The sequence below is a fragment of the Physeter macrocephalus genome, chromosome 20 (genome assembly GCF_002837175.3).
Source record: "Physeter macrocephalus isolate SW-GA chromosome 20, ASM283717v5, whole genome shotgun sequence".
Taxonomy (NCBI): Eukaryota; Metazoa; Chordata; class Mammalia; order Artiodactyla; family Physeteridae; genus Physeter; species Physeter macrocephalus.
The window spans coordinates 106,927,617-106,949,651 of NC_041233.1; the positions used below are offsets into that span (position 1 = coordinate 106,927,617).

Below are 22,035 nucleotides of genomic sequence, written 5' to 3' on the forward strand. Positions count from 1 at the left end.
GTTCCCTTTTCTCCACACCCTCTCCAGCATTTATTGTTTCTAGATTTTTTGATGATGGCCATTCTGACCGGTGTGAGATGATATCTCATTGTAGTTTTGATTTGCATTTCTCTAATGATTAATGATGTTGAGCATTCTTTCATGTGTTTGTTGGCAATCTGTATATCTTCTTTGGAGAAATGTCTACTTAGGTCTTCTGCCCAGTTTTGGATTGGGTTGTTTGTTTTTTTGATATTGAGCTGCATGAGCTGCTTATAAATTTTGGAGGTGAATCCTTTGTCAGTTGCTTCATTTGCAAATATTTTCTCCTATTCTGAGGGTTGTCTTCTCGTCTTGTTTATGTAGCTTTGGTTTTTTATTATGTATTGATCTCAGTTTTGAGTTATAATTGGGAAGTTAGCAAGGCAATGAAAGGCATTGCTTTCCAGGAAAGCAAAAGCATGTGAGCCATCATAATAGCTCAGAACAACATGTCACTTTCAAGGAGTTACAAATAATACAAGGTGAAGGGGAAAGATGATTAAATATGGCCACCATAGTATATTCATTCATTCAGTCAACAAATATTTACTGAGTGCCTACAAAAAGTGTCAAGCGCTATGCTAGGTGCTAATAACCATAAACAAAATAGATATGGTTTTACAGTACTTATAATATCACAGAAGATACAGGCTAATAAATATTATAAATGTGAAGTTAGAAGGTGTTATTTGAATACTTAACAAGGAGACCTAACCTCATCTCAAAGATCAGGAAGGCCTTACTTAAGGAAGAAACATTTTTAGAAGAGATCTGAAAGTCTACAAATTGAAGTTAGTAAGGTAAGAAGATGATGGATGGTGGGAAAAGTTCCAAGCTACAGAAAGTGGATAAGTCTCTCCCAGGCAAGGGACAGCGTGTCTGTCATTATAAAAAGTGAAATAAATCTACCCTAGGTAGAATGAAAAGAGCAAAGAAGAGTAACAAGAAATAAAGGAAAAGAAATGAGTCAAGTCTCAAAGAGCCTTTTAACCCTGATATAGATTTTGCCTTTATCTTAAGGATAATGGGAATCCACTAAAGGGTTTTTAACTTAGTGAAGTAGTGGATTGGATGGTAAAGGGAGATGATTTCTGAATAATTTCAAGATTTGTTTTAAGTTCCATGATATTTGGAAGCACAATTTACCGAGAGAGGGAATAATTAATGAGGAGCTAATTTAAGAGGTAAAAATGATAGATTTCATTTTGGAAGCATTACATTTGAGCTCTCTAGGAGATCATTTTAAAAAGAGAAAAGATGTCTTGTAGGCAGTTATAAATAGAACTCTGATTCAGGATAATGTTGTAAGCTGGAGATATGGTTTAAAGCTTAATTAAATTGCTCCAATTTACCCAGCTACTCATAGGTTGAGCCTGGCTTATTATTAATACACAGTCCACAATATTAACATACAAAAGGAGCAAGCAATCTCTGAAGAAGTAGGGTAAGGTTTCCAAAAATACACTATGCTACTGCTTAACATTCCCTCCAGTCCCTGTTGGAGCTTCTTATTGATCTATGTCTCTCTCAAAGTTAAGCATTTCTTCCATGATCAGGTTAACATCCTTAATCTTTGTTTCAACTTTGAGCCTTAAATAGGTGTGGTTGGATGGTTCATAACAGAGATTAACAACAACTAAGCAAGCATATTATTGCTTCCATTATTCTCTGATGGTGGATGCAGAAAACCACTCAAGTCATACAGGCATCCTAATGGGCAGTGGATAACTAGACGCCTGAGTTGTCAAGAGACAGGACACCAGTGTCCATTAATGTTAACTCTTCACATCTGACTCTGGGGAAAAAAGTTGTTTCACAGGAAACCACCTAATGTTGTATTGTATTGTTATATTTTCAAAACTAAAAGGAGAGAGAGACACTAGTTGTAAGAAAACAATGGACATCGTAAATAGTTTGTGCCCCTCAAATCAAATTTGTATGTGTGTGTTCCTCTATTTCTGATTATTTCAAAAATCTTAACTGTTCTATAGGCTTTACTATTCCTATTACTGGTTTCTCTATTTGACACAATATATTTATGTAAACTCTAGATAAGCTCTGTCAACTGTCACACTGCTTCTTACACCCTTCAGGAGGCATTAGATGAGTATTCACATCTATGAATTAATTATATGAACTGTGCATTGTTATGAGAGGCACATTAATAAAATAAATAGCTAACAAAAGGCAGAGGTGAAAATGAGCAATTATTTAGATTTCAATAAAATCTGAATATATAAACCTCTTCCTCAAAATAATGCGTTTACTTATAAGGCTTGTTTGGTAACATTTATCAATATGCAACTAAATGAGTTTTTATTCAGTTTTGTCCACCTGGCAAAACCTTTGCTATTCTGAAGACAAATGTATTCCCCTTTGAGTCTCATTATACCCCTGACACTGTCCTTTGGATAGGAAACAAAATTTTTAAGTATTTTAGAAAACTTTTTAAGTCTTTTTAAAAAATCTTTTTTTTTTTTTTTTTTTTTTTTGCGGTACGCGGGCCTCTCACTGCTGTGGCCTCTCCCGTTGCGGGGCACAGGCTCCGGACGCGCAGGCTCAGCGGCCATGGCTCACGGGCCCAGCTGCTCCGCGGCACGTGGGATCTTCCCGGACTGGGGCACGAACCTGTGTCCCCAGCATCGGCGGGCGGACTCTCAACCACTGTGCCACCAGGGAAGCCCTAAAAAATCTTTAAAAAAATATTTTTTTAGAAGAAAGTAAACAGTTATGAGGCATGGGAATAAAAATAGATTTTTGACAACATTAAAAATTCTCTGTACCATCTGCAATCCCTTTAAAAGCCAGATGTGGATCTGGATTGACATGGTTACCCCCACCGAAAAAAAAGTGGGTCCAGAAGGAGACTACTGCCACCCCTATATATTCTGGTTTTCAGCTCTGACAGGTCTAGAATGGCAGAGAGACAAGTACTAAGAAAAAACCACGGATCAAAAATAATTCCCGCAATACATTATATTAATAGGTATTGTAAATTTCTCTTTTTAAATACCACCGCCACCCCGCCCCAACTGAATGAGGACTATTGAGAGAGACCTCACTATGAATTACAGTAATGTATTTAAATCATATCTTTTAAGAACAGATTTTTTTTAAGTGGTAGGACGAGTGAAGAGAGAACTTGGGAAGGAGAGCGTAAGACCTAGAGAGGCAGGTACGAGAGAGGCAGCTCTGAGCAGCTACCGAGGAGCATGAGAGGACACCAAAGACCAACTGCACCTATCTTGAAACCTGGCCATGTTTTGTAAGATACTGAACTTAAAGTACATCCCCACTCTCCCTTCCCCTGCTCATCCTGAGGCTGCCATTGGCTGATCTGATGCTCTACATAGGCCACAAATAGAAGGCATGATACCACATAAATTGAGCTATCTGCCTCACTATATAATGTGTGTATACATGAATCTATGCAGCATGACTGGATCAACACTTCTCTTTGATGTTAAGAATGCTTTAACGGGCTATGACACTGGGATAACTATCAACTCAACCTTCAAATACCTCCAAGAAGGAACAGCAAATTAAGAATTCACCGTGCATGTTCTACCCCTCCAGCCCCCATTTCCACCCCTACCCTCCAACCTGCAATTTTTTAACGTTAGGAGCAAAATATTTCAAATGACAGACTACACTTCAAGATTTTATAACATTTCTAAACATTCCTAAACATCTCCTCAGAAACACAGATCAGCAAGCATATGTTAAATTATTAACAAATACTATTTATTTATTATGTAATAGTACTAAAAGATGGAAGAGTATCAGAGTCACAGCCCTAAATTTCTTTTAAATGCTTGAGCTATTTGTTCCACGATATCTTATATTTTTTCAAATAATGAGCACTTGATAATGAATTTTTGGTAGTCAGGACCTATAAGGCTATTTGTCTTCCAGATGCTAATAGGACTGTACTGAAGCAGTCTTGTAGTTCTTCATATTTAGTGCCCTAAAATTGGAAAATAAATGCACATTTAATTTTATAGGTGCAGGTAATACATCTGTTTATTCTTGTAAAAACATTTTGCAATAAAAAATTACCAATCCGAACCAAATTTTCTCACCAAATAAAAAGCTTCACTTTATATGTCAGATATACTTTTAAAATGTAATTTAAGAGGGAATAACTGGTTTATGATACCAATTTTAAATGCTATGGCCCAAAGGTTTATTAGTTTTAAAATTAGGATAAAAGAAGCTAAAACTTGATTTAGGATAATATTTGTGATCATGTAAAAAAAGAGGGATTGAATAAACTCAAAATTACTCAACGAAAGATAAACTTCTGATTTTCCAAAAGAACAATCAGTTACTTTTTTCTTTACTCTGCTCTAAACATATATGCTAGGGCATCATAGAGCTTTCTTGGATCTGTCCTCTGGATAGCCAGAAAACCTAAAACCACCCTGCACCAAAAAAATTCCATCTATTTGAGGGTGAGTGTTGTGAGGAAAATTCCAATTTTACTGTCAGTTCTATTGTATAACTAAAGTTGGCCAGAATACTGATAGGTAACTTGCCAAAGGATAAAGGTCCAAACACATGGAAAAAGGGCTCCATATCTTTGTTTCCCAGACCGATCATCTACCAACTAGCCTGCAAAGAATATTATTCCTATAGACAACAGTCAAATTACATAAATAATGAAGGGCAGGTCTTACTTTTGTGATACAATAATGATGTTGGTATTACAATCACTGTCCACAAGTGATGAAGATGTACTACTGTTTTTACAAAAGGAGAGAATGTGAATTTGATGTCCTTTACCTAATCCATTGTATGATTACACTGAAGTTAGAAATATGTAAGTTAGTTAAATTGGCATTAAAAGTTTTCCAATGAATAGGTGGAAAGTTAATCAAATGAATTCTTCAGTTATTTATGATCTGGCACACACACCATAAGAATGATGGATTGTCCTATTCTAAATTACACTCTGAACTTCTAAGAACTTCTTTTCAGTTTTGAGAGTGCTCAAAATCTAGGTAAAATTCTTCAATTCTACATTAATAATGTACATATACTTTTTTTCGAAGCATTTTTAATTAATCGGAATATTTCCTGCTTTCATAGGTTATTTGAAAGTTAAGAACAGAATAAGTGTCATTAGGATTCCACACAGTTACTGAGAGCCTGGGGCCCACACAGAGATAATAATTTAACAAGGGTCAAAAGACTGAGAAACAGACAAGGTTAACATGTACTGCTAACTGAACTGTATATATCTAAAGTCTCAAATGAGTTGAAATAAGGTGCTATATAGATTTGCTTTAAAAATTATGAACAGAATAGTTTGGTACAGATAAATTAAGCTTTTTGAATTGGGAATTTCAGAAGATGGGAAAGAACTTCTACAGGGGAGGGCAGGTGTAAGAAAGAAGCTGAGATTTCTAAAGTCACCCAAATTTGTCATTTTTTAAAGTATGTATAAATAAAAGATATTATTTTGAAGAAATCTAAAAGCTGAAAATAATTTGTCTTGGTTTATGGGCTAAATGTAACATTACTACCTTTTGACATTCAAAGTCATTATACTTTCAGTTGGTCTGCTTTTTGGTCCACCTGGTGGATGGAAAACCTTAGCACCTTTGCTGGAAATATGGCTTGTCAATTTAACCCCATAAGGGTCAGCAGAATGTGAAGGGTAAGAATCAAATGTTCCTGCCTTCATTCCACCAGCCTACAAATAAAAATGAGACAATTTAATGTGGTTTTGTAAAAATGCTTCTAACAAAATTAGATTTGAAGAAGTTCATACATATTTGTGTATTGTACATGGAGTTGGTTTTACATATAAAGAAAATTGTCTATACTGTTTAATTCAAATATCACCAAAGCATCTCCCTACCACCAATTCTATGGGGTTAAGACATTGTAATTCCAAAAGTTCTCTATTAAAATATTTATAAGAAGGTAATATTCTAAACTGTTGCCAACAGTTAATATTTTAGTGAGAATTTATCAGATCATGCTATCATCTACATAGGAGGTGAGCCCATTACTGAGGGAATGAGACCTAGAGGTCACATGTGTTCTGATAGAGAAAGGAGTTAGGGCTCAGAACCAGAAGATGAGAGAAGAGGCCAAGGGTAAGGTTTGTCCAACAGGGAGCCTGGCACGACATGAGTTCACTAAATGTCAGTAAATGATGGGGAAGATACTAAAAATAAAAACTTTTTTTTGATAAAAATAAAGGAAGAGCACATAGAAAAAGAGAGAGGAAAATGTAATCCACAGTCAGTCCTCCGTATCCACAAGTTCTGCATGCTCAGATTCAACCAACCTCAGATCAAAAATATTTAAAGAAAAAGAACTCCAGAAAGTTCCAAAGAGAAAAACTTGAACTCGACATGTGCTTTACATAGCATTTACATTGTATTAGATATTATAAGTAATCTAAAGATGATTTAAAGTATACAGGAGGATGTGCAAAGTTTACATGCAAATACTGCACCATTTTATATAAGGGACCTGAGCATCCTCAAATTTTGGTATCCTGAGAGTGGGGGGGGGAGTCCTGAAACCAATCCCCCATGGATACTGTACCATATACTGTACTGTTCTTGTAATCTATTAAGAGAAGTCAATCAAAATATTTTTTGAGCTATACACAAAACAAACATTTGCTTTGACCTTTTAAGCTGACTTAACAGGATTTTTATCATTATATTATATATGGTCACCAAGAAAACTCTATACAATCACAATAGGCATCCTTTCTCTTACAGTGTCTAAGTCAGATATACATGAAAACTTGATTAGTTTGAAAGATATGGTTGTAATTTTTCAAGTTTTCCAGATAGAGACACATGGATTATTTTTAAGAGCAACAAATAATAAGGAATCTTAAGAAAATAAAATTAATTAATTAATGTAAAAGCAAAACAGATGAATTGAAAATGTAAAAATATATATGGTAAATAAACCAACCCACCAGATGATACTTAAAAAATAAATAGGTAAGTCTATATTATAATTAAGATTGAGAAATGGGTGGAAGAAACCCATACATATATGTACATATATGGAATATCAAAAACTGTAAGATAGTATTTTTGTGTACCTCTATGTTAATAAATTTGAAAATCTGAATGAAATAAATGATTTTCAAAGAAACTATTGTCAAAAGTGACTCAAAAAGAGAGAGATCACCTACGGAAAACAGATGGGCATCCTGCAAGAAATTAAGCCCAGAACATTTCCTATGATAATTCTTTCAAGCTTCCAAGGAACAGATATTTCTGGTGCTATTAAACTCTTACAGAACATAGAAAAAGAAGGAAATCTCCCGATTATTTTAAGATGCTAGCATCTACTTATACCAAAATAGAACAAGGCATATAAAAATAAAAGTACAGACCAGTCACAACCCTTAAAATTACTGATGTGAAAATACTTAATATTAACAAATAAAACACAGTATTACACTTAAAGATTAATACAACACAGTCAAGTGGGAATCATTCCAAGAAATCTATTACTGTTACTCATAACAAGTCAATGGAGAAAAAAAAGATGGTCTAAACAGATTACACCAAAACATTCAGTATAATTCTATATACATTCTTGATTTATTCTTATTTTTGGCATCTATAAAAATGAACACTGGAGGAATTCCCATGATCCCCATTTCATATCCAAATATTGGAATGAGCATGACATAAGAGATATAAATATTAGAAACGAAGGACCAAAATTACTTGCAGATATATATCATATATCTAAAGATCCAAAGAGAATCAACAGAATACCCATTAGAACATAAGAAACTTTAATGAAGTGGCCAGTTATGTTAAAAAATCAGATGTTTTAATAAGAACAAATAATATAAGGGGATTGATGGGAGAAAAAAGCATTGACCAGGACCTTAAAATAAGTAGGAATAAATATTAGATAAATCTACGTGAAGTAAAATATTAAAATCTACAAGACAAATAAAGGTTTTTGTAAGTAGCTTAATTCTAGATCAGAAGATTCAAAATATAAATATGCTAATACAAGCAAAAATCTAAAGATTTAATTTTAGAGCAAAATACCAATGGTCATTTTTTCCCCAGAACTTTACAAAATAATTCCAAAGTTCTAAATAATAAATATTGGAAAACAGCCATATAACTTTTTTAAAGAGTAAGAAGAGACTAGACCCACCCAATATTAAAATGCAAAAATAATTAAAAGTAGTTTGGTACTGGTAGAAATAAACATCAATCAAATTGCATGAAAATTCAGAAAAAAAACCCTAAAATATGGGAATTTTGATAAGGGTGGCATTTCAAAGCAGGGGTGCTAATTATCCTATCGGTGAGATCAGGAACAACTTAATTTTTTCAAAATCAGTTTTACATAAATCTAATTTAAGTATAATAAACTGCACCCATTTTAAGTTTACAAGTCTATGAGCTCTGACAGATGTATACACGCTTGAAACCACAACGACAGTCAAGGCACAGAACGTGTCCTCCCCACAAAGCTTCTTTCTGCCCTTAAAACTGAATTTTGAAAAAGGAAAAGCTGGATCCTTACCTTACTCTTTACATCAAAATACCTTTCAGTAAAAGAAATCAGGAATGCATATTTTTCTAATACTGCTGGGAAGGAAAGTCATTCTGAGAATGACATAAACTCAGCACAAAGGACTGATAAATTTGACTACATCAAATTATTAAATTTCTGAATAGCACAAAATACTATAACCAAAGTCAAAGATTCACCAGACTAGAAAAATTATTTTCAACACAAATGATAAAACAATATCCGTAATATATAAAAAGATCTTACAAATCAGTATCAAAAAGACAAATATCCTAATAGAACATTCGCAAGGAAAATGAACAGGCAATTCACAGAAGAAAAAGAAAAGTATAAACTAAGTTTTACTGTTAGAAGCATTTTCATTTTTATTCACACTTGTTGTAAACCTCAGCAGAAGGGAGACAGTTCATTTTAATCACCACTTCAAAAACTAAAGATGATCTGACTTATTATGGTTTTGAGAAAAACTATGCCTAAATCTAGACAGGCACTTAGAAAATTCATTGTAAAGTAAAATACTTTTGAAATGGTTATGAAATGGTTAATAGTTATTTCATTATAAGAGCTTCATTATTCCCTATGCTATCCAGTTTTATGACTTTTCATAATTTCATAAAAACGAGTTTCATGATTCATGGCATGAATATAAACAAAAGTTTATTATTTACATGGGTAATAAAATATGACAGCAAGAGGCAATGTTTCTTTATAATGCTTAATATTTTTTCATTCTAAAATTTTTAACTTACCTTTTTACCAGGAGAAGAGGGCTTAAAAGGGTTTGCAAGTGCTTCTTTCTTCTCTGCTTTTTTAATTGGTGGTAAAGGTTTCTCAAACAAATAAGGATTGGTATCAAAATATTCCCTTGGGTAAAGATTTAATTTGAAAGGTGTCCCTTTAAGTAAACGATGATGTTCTTCATTCTCTTTCTGTAAATTAAAGAGTTTGAAATTATATAGCAAAAATTACTCAAACTGGAAGTAATGTAGAGTTAATATACCTTTAAATTTTAATATAAGCATGTAGATTTTTTAATATATACTGCTGGGTTCACTTTTTTGAAACATTCCTTTGTTATGTTCTATTTTTATGATACAAAAGATATGCTTACTTATGAACAAGCACAGCTATGATTGTTCATTTTGAATATAAATTTATTTGATGTATAGAGATTTATTTATCACTTGAACAAATCTATATCAACTATCTGGGTGATATAAGGCAGTAAAAAAAAGTCAGTCTCTAGTTCAAACCCTAACTCCTTCCTGCTTTTTAGCATTTCTCAGGGACACTGGGAAAATTACTTACTTTTTTAGTGTCACATTTTCTTTAAGTGTAAATAATGATGATAATATTCCCCCCACCCTTAATGCTGTTGTAAAGATTAAATGAGATTGTGTTCAAAGTACCTGGCATATGATAGGCCTTCAAAAACATGTCAGCTTTTACTTCTAAGAATAAGGAATACTTACTTTTTACATTACAACATTTTTATATTACAATATTATTTTAGAAAATCCAGGGACATAAAATTTCTGACTTATAAATAATAAGTTCTAAAAGTAAGAACTCTAAAGAGAGAAAAGCATCTTATACCCATACACTTTGGATGAAAGACTTACTGAGCCATTGATAAAATTGCCTTGTATGTATTTATAAATTATGTATTATTTTTCCTACAGAATATTATGTATTATTCCTATTCTATATAAAAAGTAGTTTACATAGAATTTTATATAAAGTGAATAATCCATGCATAGAAACAAGAGATGCCTATTTTCAAATAACCAAGGTTTCTGCCCAATTTAATAGAAAACTTTTCCTGGGTTTGGACATGCCCATTTGCAAAACTGGCTACTACCCTTCTATCTCACTGCCACTTAAAATCACCACAGCCAAAATTATTGAAGACTGCATGCCTAAAAAAACAAAAATTTAAAAACTTATAAAATAGTTGCCATTTAATTTGTTTCTTAACATCCAAATGAACTTGACTTTTCATTACTACCAGCTTTCTTTAAGTTATATAATATTGTTAAATTATGTAGATATGGTTCCAAAATTTCTACAGGTTCCTCTATTCCTTCACATGTAGGCATTCTCCACAAATGTGAATATGCTTCACTGTAAGTCAAATATTGTATAAAGTGAGTGTAAGAGGCTTATGCCAGTACATCTCAGTTTTTATTTCTGCCATGTAATAAAGTGAGTCGTTTTCTCCCGTCCTTTCACTTTCTCTCCTGTAGGTTTTCATTCTCTACTCTCCACTTTCTCCCTTCTCCCCATCACTCCTCCATCCCATTCATTCACCATAATGGCCTGATCAGCCCAAAAGTGCTACCACTACTTTTTTAGACACAATATATTAGGGTGTGGTTGGAACACGGCTAAGGACCAGGATAATTTTAGGACTCTTCTAATCAAAATAGAGCATAGTTGATCAGGCCAAGTTAACAGAAGTCTCACAGCTGCTTAGGATAGACGTGGTAAACTATAGCAGGGGTTAAAGCTCATTCTGGGAATCTAATATCAGAAAGGTAAAATTATCACAATTCATAAACATCAATCTGCCATTGCCCAAGTAATACAAATAGATAAAGCAAAACAAACCCTAATTAGATCACAAGTGAATTCTCTAAGTCAACTAAATAAGAGAAAGGTTGGAAAAAGTTAAAACAGATTCTTTTACCTTGTCATTTAGTTTTGCTGCATCATAGAAATCAGCAGAGTGTGAAAACTGTTTACCTATGGTAACATTTGCATAGCTAAAGAAGGAAAACAATAATGATGATGACTTCAAGGTTCAGAAATTAAATTTTTTCTAATTCAAAACAAATGATACAAAAGTATTAAAAATATCTTACCCATATCCAGTTCCTTTCTTTCCTGGGTTTGTGTACAAATTCTTTCCAGGTGGCTCATATTTTTCTTTGGGTTTTGATTGTGCACTGAAAAATGGGACTGGTCTACCTATTGTTCCATAGTAACTTCCTAATCCACATCTTAAATACAGTTTAACCACAAAAACAAAAAGGAGCAAGTTAAAATAGCAAATTTTGTGTTATACATATTTTACCATAATTTATAAAATATTATTAAAAGGGGAGCAAAATATATGCAATGAAACTGACTTGCCTAACTTTGGTAAGAAAAATTTTTTTTTCTTATTTTGTACTCTAATTTCCCCTATTTTTCAAAGTCACAGAATTTGAGATAATATTTTTAATTTTTATGCCTATTTTAAATGCTCTACATAAACAAAAATAATCTCTAGGAAGTTAGAAGAGTTTACATTAATTCAGTTAACTATAACAACAAATAGAATCTTTGTTTTTTAAAAATTATTTATTTTTTATGTAAGTATAGTTGATTTACAGTATTATATTAGTTCCAGAGGGTGGGGGAGGCTGAAAAATACAAAAGTTATTTAAAGGATAAAATACATATATTACACGAAAAAGAAATGAAGTAGTGACCCAAAAAATGCACGTCTGAATTTATATCTAAGAAGAAAACAAAGAAACCCAAGAAAAAGTAGTAATAATAAAAATAAATAGGGGCTTCCCTCCTAGGCGCAGTGGTTAAGAATCCTCCTGCCAATACAGGGGACACAGGTTCAAGCCCTGGTCCGGGAAGATCCCACATGCCGCGGAGCAACTAAGCCCGTGCCTCACAACTACTGAGCCTGCGCTCTAGAGCCCGTGAGCCACAACTACTGAAGCCCATGTGCCACAACTACTGAAGCCCACGTGCCACAACTATTGAAGCTCACGTGCCACAACTACTGAAGCCTGCGTGCCTAGAGCACGCGCTCTGCAACGAGAAGCCACCGCAATGAGAAGCCCACGCACCGCAGCGAAGAGTAGCCCCCGCTCTCCACAACTAGAGAAAGCCTATGCACAGCAACAAAGACCCAACACAGCCAAAAACAAATAAATAAAATAAATTTAAAAATAAATAATTCAAACCTCTCAAAAGTGTGAAAAGGTGGAAAAAGATAAACTATAATAACAGAAGACATTCTCCACTCTTAATAAAAACTTAATAATTTAACTTTGAAGACCGCAGCTTTACTAATCTCAAAACCATAAATAAGCCCCAAATTATTTTTCAACCAATCCTCATCTGTCATAAACTCTAGATTGAGAGTCAACGTTATTGAGTGTGAATTAACATCATACTATAAAGCTCAGCTATATTATATGATATCACATAGACTACATGATCTTAAGTATTTAAAGGTTAAAGAAAAAAAGAACCTCACATTGACAATTTTCACAACTTAAATATTGTTCAACCCCATACATGTATCTTCATGCATGATGTTTAAATAACATATCTTTGATAAATTATCCTCTTTATCCAAAAAAGATTTCTCCTAATTTCACATTTTGTATTTACACTTTTCTTAAAGTTTTAAAAAGTAGATAAAATAGTCAAGGGCACAGATATGATGACCCAAGGCAATTTTCTTCCTAATCTGACTATTGCAAGGTTTTCAACTAAACTTATTTTCATTATTTAGTTGACCTCATTAGTATAAACTGATAGAGAATAGTGACAGAGATAACCAAAAATTTAATGTGATAATGAGAATCTACTTAATCAAAATTACCTGTCAACCTAAATAATCCAATATAATTGTCTTCATCTAAGACAAACTTAACCTAAGAATCATACTTTAAAAAATGAATCATACATAAGTCCTATGGAAAAACCAAAACTTAATTTAGGATGGAGGAGAGAGAGATATGCGGGAGATATATCAATATTTAAGACTTTTTCCCAAATACTTACAGCTTCTTATCTCCATTACTAGGAAGGAACGCTTTGCCTAGATTTTTTTTGGCTTCTTCCATCATATGCCGTCTCCTCACTTGATTCAGGTTTACATAGCCTTCACCTTCAAAAATCCTTACAAAATGGGGATCAAAATAACCTGCCTGGAGATTTGACATTTCTTTGGATCCCCCAGGTAGCATCTGTCTATTTTTGCTTGCAGCTTCATTAAAGGGTCCTTTAAAAATAAATTAGGAATATCACAATTTTGAGCTCACTAGTAATTACAGGATGTGAAAAATGACTTTGAAAAGTTTCAAAATGTGATTTGGACCAGTAAGTTTTGAGCTCTTAAACACTATTTCAAAACATTTACTGAAAGGTCTGTGTCAAAGGCTACACTGACAATAAAAACTAAGAGGCTTCCATTAAAACCTTTTAATAATTAGATTGAGGTCCTGTAAAACTCTGAATCTGAGAGCTGGAAGGGACCTTACAGGTCACTGAATCCAATGCTTCCCCATCTATATACTACGGAACACTGTGTAAGAATATGCTAGGAAACTATTTGTATCAGATGTCAATAAGCATGTGTGTGTGTGTGTGTGTGTGTGTGTGTGTGTGTGTGTGTGTGTGTGTGTGTGAGTGAGTGTGTATTTTTAGGTTGGAGGGGAAGGGTATTTCATACTCAAACTGAAACAATTCCCCTCCTGGGTATATACTCTAGACACATGAGTGCCTATATCCACTAAAAGACGTAAACAAGAATGTTCACAGCAGCTTTACTCATAACAATCAAAAACCACAAACAACTCAAATGTCCATCAACAGGGGAACAGATAAATAAATTGTGGTATACAGTGAAGTACTAGTAGCCCAATAATTTTTAAAAGGCTGGTTTTATGAATATTTAGAACTTCTTTTGTAATTTGCATCTAGGAGAACTCAATTTGTAAACTCCTTCCACAATGTGAAAGAATTTTTTGAAGTGCAAATAACCCTTAATTCAATTGGTTATCTAAATGTGAATTTGTACCACTGATTTTTTTTCACTTAGGTTTTTGAAATTATAATATATTCACACGGTTCCAAATAGTACAAATATTTTTACAATAAATTTTCCTTCCACATTCCGTCACCCAGTTCCTTTCCCACAGGCACCCATGATAGTAATTTTGTTTTCTAGAGAATGTTTAGGCATGTTCCAGTGAATATTTTCATATTTATCCTTTTCCATTTTCAATGCTTAGCATACCACATACATTATTAAACAAAAAGGCAAGGTGCAGAATAGTGTATCCTGGAGATGTTTCATATCAGTGTATTCTTTCTTATTGTTTTATTTATGACTCTTCTAAAAATCCCTTGGCTATTCATTTAGCATTTCATTTTTCAAGAAAGTGATCATGGATGGCCTTTTCAGATGCAAATGTTAATGCTGTCTGCATAGCAGAGTGTCCCATCTAAGGGAACAAAAAAAGCTAAAACCAAAATATTCTGGGAGAAAACTGCCATGCACCTTGGAAAGAAATAAAATTACCTATGAGGAGAATATATGAAGGTAGGGTAGCTTCCTGATGAGATTCCTGCTCTTATAAAATTAAGACCATAAAATACAGACCATTAAAAAATATCATGTAACAAACGTTAAGGCCAAAATTTTATACGGAAAACATCACTCTTAGGCTGTAAAGGAAACCAAATATACTTACGATTAAATTGTGACACATATTTATCACCAACAGTAACATATTCCATCTCACTGAAGAGCCCAATCCTCTCCATATCTGTTTTCCCTCCTTCCACAGGCATGGTTGCTTCTGGTGGTGGTGTGCTCTGTATAGGTAACTTCAATGGGTCCCTGAGGGCTACTTCTTCTATAGCAAAATCCTACTCTACACTGAAAAATACAGGGGAAAAGTTTAGGGAAAAGGTGATTACTAAATTTCAGTCCAAATTACTTGCAGTCTGAGAGTTAACATGCATATCATTACATCATAAAACAACAGTCTCAAACCATGTGGGGAAAGAATCTACTTTGTGGGGCTGAGGGGGAATAATGGGGATTCAAAATTATCACCACAAACCCTCCCCTTGACTGTCCAGGTGAAGTATCCACAAACTACAAAGAAACGTGTATCTGTTGCACTGCCATTCATCTGTTGTAGATAATAAAATTATTACTGTACAGTGTGGTATAAATACTGTGTAAACAACATCCTTCTTTTGAGAAGTTCAAATATCTTAATTACGTAAGGCAGTCATTTTCAGTTTAAATCATTTTATGTAAACATACTGCATTGTCCCTTGTATTAAAAATTATAACTTACTTTTTCAGAATGCACCACACACATAGGTATTACCCTATAGTTCTTGAATTCTTTCAAGTTTAAATGTATATAAGAAATGTGCCACCTGGAGAAATTAGTTCACAAAGGGGATAGGAAGAGAGGACAACTGTCTAGGCAAGATAAAAACAAAGAACAGCAAAACAAAAATCCACAATGAATTCAGAGTATTTGTTAAAGGACATACTGGAACTATGAGTTTTCTTTTGAAATATCACTCTAAATATGCAACTACTTATTTGGATTTTTTTTAATTAGACATGTTCTAAAAAGTAGGACCAAAGAGCTAAGAATACTGGCTTCCATTTCACTGCAATATTTTTGAATCACCAACTAGATCTAGGCACTGGATGTACATTAGTGAACAAAACAAACATTGGTTTATGCTTCCCAGCTTATAATCCAAGGTAAGAAACTTCTGCCTTGAATTTAGAGCAAGCTGTTTCAGTGACACTAAACAGGATTGCCTATTTGAAACTGTGGCTCATCCTCCCCTCCCCCCCCATCCTACCTCTTCCTCTGATCAGGTATGCTTTAAAACTAAAAGTCAGTTAGCTGGAGTGTGCTGATTCGATTTGTTTCATATTTCAAAGCTCCATCTTCACTGCCCAACCTCAAAGCCTTCTTGTGCTGCTACAGGGGGCTCAAATCCTTTAAATGGCTCACAAGGCCACTATCACCCTCATTTGTCGCCAATGGAAGCCCCCCTCCCTGGCACCCGGGCTCTAATTGTCTTCTTTCAGTTCTCAAGTCCGGCTCTCTCCAACCACAGGACCCTAACACATGCTGTTTCACTTTAGGCAGGTATTTCACTGCCCCGACCCCTTTTGTTGCCCAATTAATACCGATCCTTCTGATTGTTTAGTTCATTCCTCACTTCTAACATAGCGCCATGCATTTCTCTTTCCAAGCCCTCATCATGGTTATCTAGTGGGCTATTTTACATTCACCGTGTAAGGATCCTTTAATTAACAGCGGTTTTCCCCCACTAAACTGGGGGCTCCGGGAAGGCAGGAACCGTGGTGTGAGTCTGGTACTTCCTTACCAGTGTTTGGCACACGGCAAAGTGAGCCACAGAGGGAAGAAAGGAAAGGGAACGAAAAGGAGGGGGAGAGAAGGAAGGGAGTTATTGCCTTGAATTTTTCCACTACTTAACTCTTCTTGAGTAACATTTACAAAACCACTCATTCATTTATTTAACGTTTTGCAAACCCCTCCTCTGAGTAGGGCTCGCTGGTAGAAGTTAGGAAAACTGAGATTTTAAAAGGCATAGGTCCTGCCCGTAGGGAGCTTACACTCTAGTAGACAAGACATAATATAACACAGTGGAACACTGCAAGTTCCCTTCGAAAGGTACGAATAAAGAGCCGGGGAGGTGAGGAGGGGTGCGGGGTGTGAAGGAGGGACAGAAAACTGGCTGAGGTGATGAGGAAAATGATGTCCCATTAGGAAAACGGAGGTTCAGAGTAGGTAGGTATCTAAAGGACAACACCTGACGTCTGCTAGGACCAAGTCACCTCTGAGAAGGGCACCCAATCCGACTAGCGAGACCAAAGCGTCCCAGTTCCAGCCCGGGCTAAGTCCGCTGCAAGAGCAACCAAGAACTCGAGGCAGCCTCGCAAGACCGCTTTCCGCCCTGAACCTCGCTACGAGGCTGCTCCGCACGCTCCGCACGCTCCGCTCGCCGCAGGGTTTATGGTGGCGCGTTACCCCGGCTACGGAAGAATCCATTCCAAGAACGAACCCTACAGGAGGATACGTGGAGGGTTCGAATCCACATCAAGAAAGACGTAAGAGTGTCTGCAGGAAACGAATGACACACTCAACAGAATTTACCGAAAGGGAGACTTCTGCTTCCCGCCCCATTATCCATCCGCGAGATGTGGCGTGGTGGTACGCCCCGTGACGTATGTTGCAGGGCATGTTGGGAATTGTAGTCGGCCTTCCCAAGCCCCGCCCCCGATGACGCCAGTTCCGGGCCAGCGTCCTGTCCTTGGCCGGCCGTCGGCAGCCTTGTCAGCTCCACGTACCAGCTATGGTGAGTACCCGTGCTTGCCCCCCACCCCTGCGTTTCCCCTCAGACTTCACTAGCTGCTACGAGCCTTTATGGCCCTTGAAGTAACTGGTTCTGCCGGGGCCCACGGTGGTAGTTGCGAACTCCGTGGTCTGGGCCGTCCTGTCCTCGGCCTCTCCCGGTAGGACCGGAGGGAAGCTGCCCCACACAACCTTGAACCCCCGGCCCCAGCGCAGCCTCCTTTGGATACGCGCTCCCTGCACCTTCTACTTGTGCATGCATTTTGAGAACGAGGGAATTATGAGGCGTTTTTGAAGGTTCCGAGGAAGGATTGGACCTGGGAAAGATATGAGTGACTTTACAAATACTGTATTCCCTTAGCTGCTGTGATGTCGCACTCCCCTGGTTTCCCTCTTAATTGCTCAGGCAGGTCCTCCAATCCGTATCCTAGATGTGGCGTTCAGTACTTTTCTTTACACCCTATGCTTTCTCCAAAATTTGTATCTCCAGCTTAGAGAGGTATTCTGAGCTCCAGATCCGCATATCTACTAACTGTACCTCCACTTGGATGGCTCATATGTATTTCAGACTCAGCAAGTTCAAAACTGACTCACCATTCCCACCTCCTCTCTTCCTACACCTGCTCTTCCTCCAGTGGTCCCCATCTCAGTTCATTGTGGTGCCATCCACCCCACCGTTGTTCATGCCAAAACCCTGGAAATCATCCTTGACATCGCCCTTTTCTCAACTCCTGAACATCTGTTCACTAATCAAATGCTATGGAATCTACTTCTAAATGGCTGTCAGTCGTCACTGTCTCTAACTATCCTTGTCCTTGGCACCATGAGATCTAACCATCTGCTGTGGTCTCTTAAGTGGTCTTTTAAGCAGGCCTTCACCAATCTGAGCCCCTGCCTGGGATGGGCTTGTCCACCTGCACCCCCATCTTTCCTTTGGAATTGCTCATACTCTTACGTACTTACCCCTCAGATCTCAGTTTAAATATTCTTTCTTCAGAAAGGATCTCAATTCAGAAGTGTGAGGAGATTCTAGTGCATTCTCATAAGATCTCTTATGGAACTTTCACAGCAACCCTGTGAAGTTGTATATTTTTCCAATTTTACAGAAGAGAAGACAGACTTGAGTGATTAGTTACAAGGTCATACAGAAAGTAACAGTTAAATGTTGCTCTTGCCTGTCTTTGTAACTCTTATCTTCAGTATTTTTCAGTGCCATTAAATACTTTTATTCAAATAGGTGCATAGTATTTAATTGACTTATTTACTTAACAGACTCGTTATTGATAGCTATTTAGGTGGGGTTTTTTGTTTGTTTGCTTTTTGCTATGATGAATAACAGTATGATAAGTGGGTAACATTCAAGCTAAACTGTCTGAACTTTCTTGATTATTTCTTTAGGATAAATTCCAAGAAGTATAATTGGGGAAAAGGGCATGGGCTTTCAACAGATTACAATTTATGGAAAATAAAAGCAGTCACCCTTAAAAAAATGTGACAAGGGGACTTCCCTGGTGGTCCAGTGGTTAAGACTCCTCGCCCAATGCAGGGGGCACGGGTTCGATCCCTGGTTGGGGAAGAACCCGCATGCCGTGTGGCGCGGCTAAAAAAAAAAAAACAATGTGACAAGGATTTGTAAATGAGAAAAATAGTAATGGTACCTACTTTGTAATGTTCTGAGGATCAAAGTTAATATATGTCCAATCATTTAGCATAGTGCCTTCTACTTTTTAAGGGCTCAGTAAATGTTAGTACTTACTCATTTATTTCAAAATAGGGTTCTTACTGTGTAGTATGGTTCTTCAGCCTGTTTGGGACATATTTTGAGTATCTGATGAAATCTTTGAAACCCCTTCCTCCTTCCCACTCCTCTCCCCCAGCAAAATGATATATGTCTTTGTCATATGTCAACTACCTGCAATGTATGGACCCAAATTAAGAACTGCTAATAGATTCCACTTTACAAGTGCTTTTTTCCCCATTTATAAGTTGCAAGCATTTTCCTATGGCATTAAATATTCTTATAAAGCATTATTTTTCAGCTGTATAATACTCATAATTATTTAATCAATCTCTTGTTGACAGGTTAACATCTGTTTACCCTAATCTTTGTGTGTTTTGCAAATTTCCTTAGAAATTAAATTTCTAAATGCAGAATTACTAGGCCAAGAATGTGAATATAAGGCTTTTTTTTTGAATTTTTGAACTTTATTTTTTTATACAGCAGTTTCTTCTTAGTCGTCAATTTTATACACATCAGTGTATATATGTCAATCCCAATCTCCCAATTCATCACACCCCCACCCCCACCCCCCGCCGCTTTCACCCCTTGGTGTCCATACGTTTGTTCTCTACATCTGCGTCTCAATTTCTGCCTTGCAAACTGGTTCATCTGTACCATTTTTCTAGGTTCCACATACATGCGTTAATATACGATATTTGTTTTTCTCTTTCTGACTTACTTCACTCTGTATGACAGTCTCTAGATCCATCCACGTCTCAACAAATGACTCAATTTCATTCCTTTTTATGGCTGAGTAATATTTCATTGTATATATGTACCACAACTACCCAATTTCGTTCCTTTTTATGGCTGAGTAATATTCCATTGTATATATGTACCACATCTTCTTTATCCATTCGTCTGTCGATGGGCATTTAGGTTGCTTCCATGACCTGGCTGTTGTAAATAGTGCTGCAGTGAATTGGGGTGCATGTGTCTTTTTCAATTATGGTTTCCTCTGGGTATATGCCCAGTAGTGGGATTGCTGGATCATATGGTAATTTTATTTTTAGTTTTTTAACGAACCTCCATACTGTTCTCCATACTGGCTGTATCAATTTACATTCCCACCAACAGTGCAAGAGAGTTCCCTTTTCTCCACACCCGCTCCAGCATTTGTTGTTTGTAGATTTTCTGATGATGCCCATTCTAACTGGTGTGAGGTGATACCTCATTGTAGTTTTGATTTGCATTTCTCTAATAATTAGTGATGTTGAGCAGCTTTTCATGTGCTTCTTGGCCATCTGTATGTCTTCTTTGGAGAAATGTCTATTTAGGTCTTCTGCCCATTTTTGGATTGGGTTGTTTGTTTGTTTAATATTGAGTTGCATCAGCTGTTTTTATATTTTGGAGATTAATCCTTTGTCCGTTGATTCGTTTGCAAATATTTTCTCCTATTCTGAGCGTTGTCCTTTCATCTTGTTTATGGCTTCCTTTGCTGTGCAAAAGGTTTGAAGTTTCATTAGGTCCCATTTGTTTGTTTTTGTTTTTATGTCCATTACTCTAGGAGGTGGATCAAAAAAGATCTTGCTGTGATTTATGTCAAAGGTGTTCTTCCTATGTTTTCCTCTAAGAGTTTTATAGTGTCCGGTCTTACATTTAGGTCTCTAATCCATTTTGAGTTTATTTTTGTGTATGGTGTTAGGGAGTGTTCTAATTTCATTCTTTTACATGTAGCTGTCCAGTTTTCCCAGCACCACTTATTGAAGAGACTGTCTTTTCTCCATTGTATATCCTTGCCTCCTTTGTCATAGATTAGTTGACCATAGGTGCATGGGTTTATCTCTGGGCTTTCTATCCTGTTCCATTGATCTATGTTTCTGTTTTTGTGCCAGTACCATATTGTCTTGATTACTGTAGCTTTGTAGTATAGTCTGAAGTCAGGGAGTCTGGTTTCTCCAGCTCCGTTTTTTCCCCGCAAGACTGCTTCGGCTATTCGGGATCTTTTGTGTCTCCATACAAATTTTAAGATTTTTTGTTCTACTTCTGTAGAAAATGCCATTGTTAATTTGATAGGGATTGCATTCAATCTGCAGATTGCTTTGGGTAGTAGAGTCATTTTCACAATATTGATTCTTCCAATCCAAGAACATGGTATATCTCTCCATCTGTTTGTATCATTTTTAATTTCTTTCATCAGTGTCTTACAGTTTTCTCCATACAGGTCTTTTGTCTCCCTAGGTAAGTTTATTCCTAGGTATTTTATTCTTTTTGTTGCAGTGGTAAATGGGAGTGTTTCCTTAATCTCTCTTTCAGATTTTTCATCATTAGTGTATAGGAATGCAAGAGATTTCTGTGCATTAATTATGTATGCTGCAACTTTACCAAATTCATTGTTTAGCTCTAGTAGTTTTCTGGTGGCATCTTTGGGATTCTCTATGTATAGTATCATGTCATCTGGAAACAGTGACAGCTTTACTTCTTCTTTTCTGATTTGGATTCTTTTTATTTCTTTTTCTTCTCTGATTGCCGTGGCTAGGACTTCCAAAACTATGTTGAGTAATAGTGGTGAGAGTGGATATC

The 22,035-nt window shown here is 36.0% G+C and overlaps 2 protein-coding genes across 5 annotated transcripts in view; one reads left to right on the plus strand and one right to left on the minus strand.

Annotated features, from left to right (window-relative positions):
• Nucleotides 1-3,751: 3,751 nt before the first annotated feature.
• On the minus strand, nt 3,752-17,604 carry CFAP96 (cilia and flagella associated protein 96). 4 transcript variants are annotated; one of them, XM_007116114.3, is made up of 8 exons: nt 15,999-16,307; nt 15,063-15,250; nt 13,369-13,588; nt 11,436-11,573; nt 11,261-11,336; nt 9,321-9,500; nt 5,550-5,719; nt 3,752-3,988 (listed from the first exon to the last, which is right to left on the minus strand). In XM_007116114.3, exons 2-8 carry the CDS (start codon nt 15,160-15,162, stop codon nt 3,940-3,942), a joined length of 933 nt encoding a protein of 310 aa, XP_007116176.1. In that variant the 5' UTR covers nt 15,163-15,250; nt 15,999-16,307; the 3' UTR covers nt 3,752-3,939. The 4 variants fall into 4 exon arrangements, with proteins under 4 accessions (XP_007116176.1, XP_028337165.1, XP_028337168.1 ...); XM_028481364.2 differs by lacking the exons at nt 3,752-3,988; nt 15,999-16,307 and adding an exon at nt 17,535-17,604 and having other exon boundaries at nt 5,298-5,719; XM_028481367.2 differs by lacking the exons at nt 3,752-3,988; nt 15,999-16,307 and adding an exon at nt 17,216-17,396 and having other exon boundaries at nt 5,298-5,719.
• A 67-nt stretch (nt 17,605-17,671) lies between these two features.
• Nucleotides 17,672-22,035, plus strand: part of UFSP2 (UFM1 specific peptidase 2) — a 32,537-nt gene continuing 28,173 nt past the window's right edge. Inside the window, exon 1 of the mRNA XM_007116115.3 lies at nt 17,672-17,736. Coding sequence (XP_007116177.2) covers nt 17,734-17,736 — 3 coding nt within the window. The 5' untranslated portion in view covers nt 17,672-17,733. The remainder of the gene's footprint in view (nt 17,737-22,035) is intronic.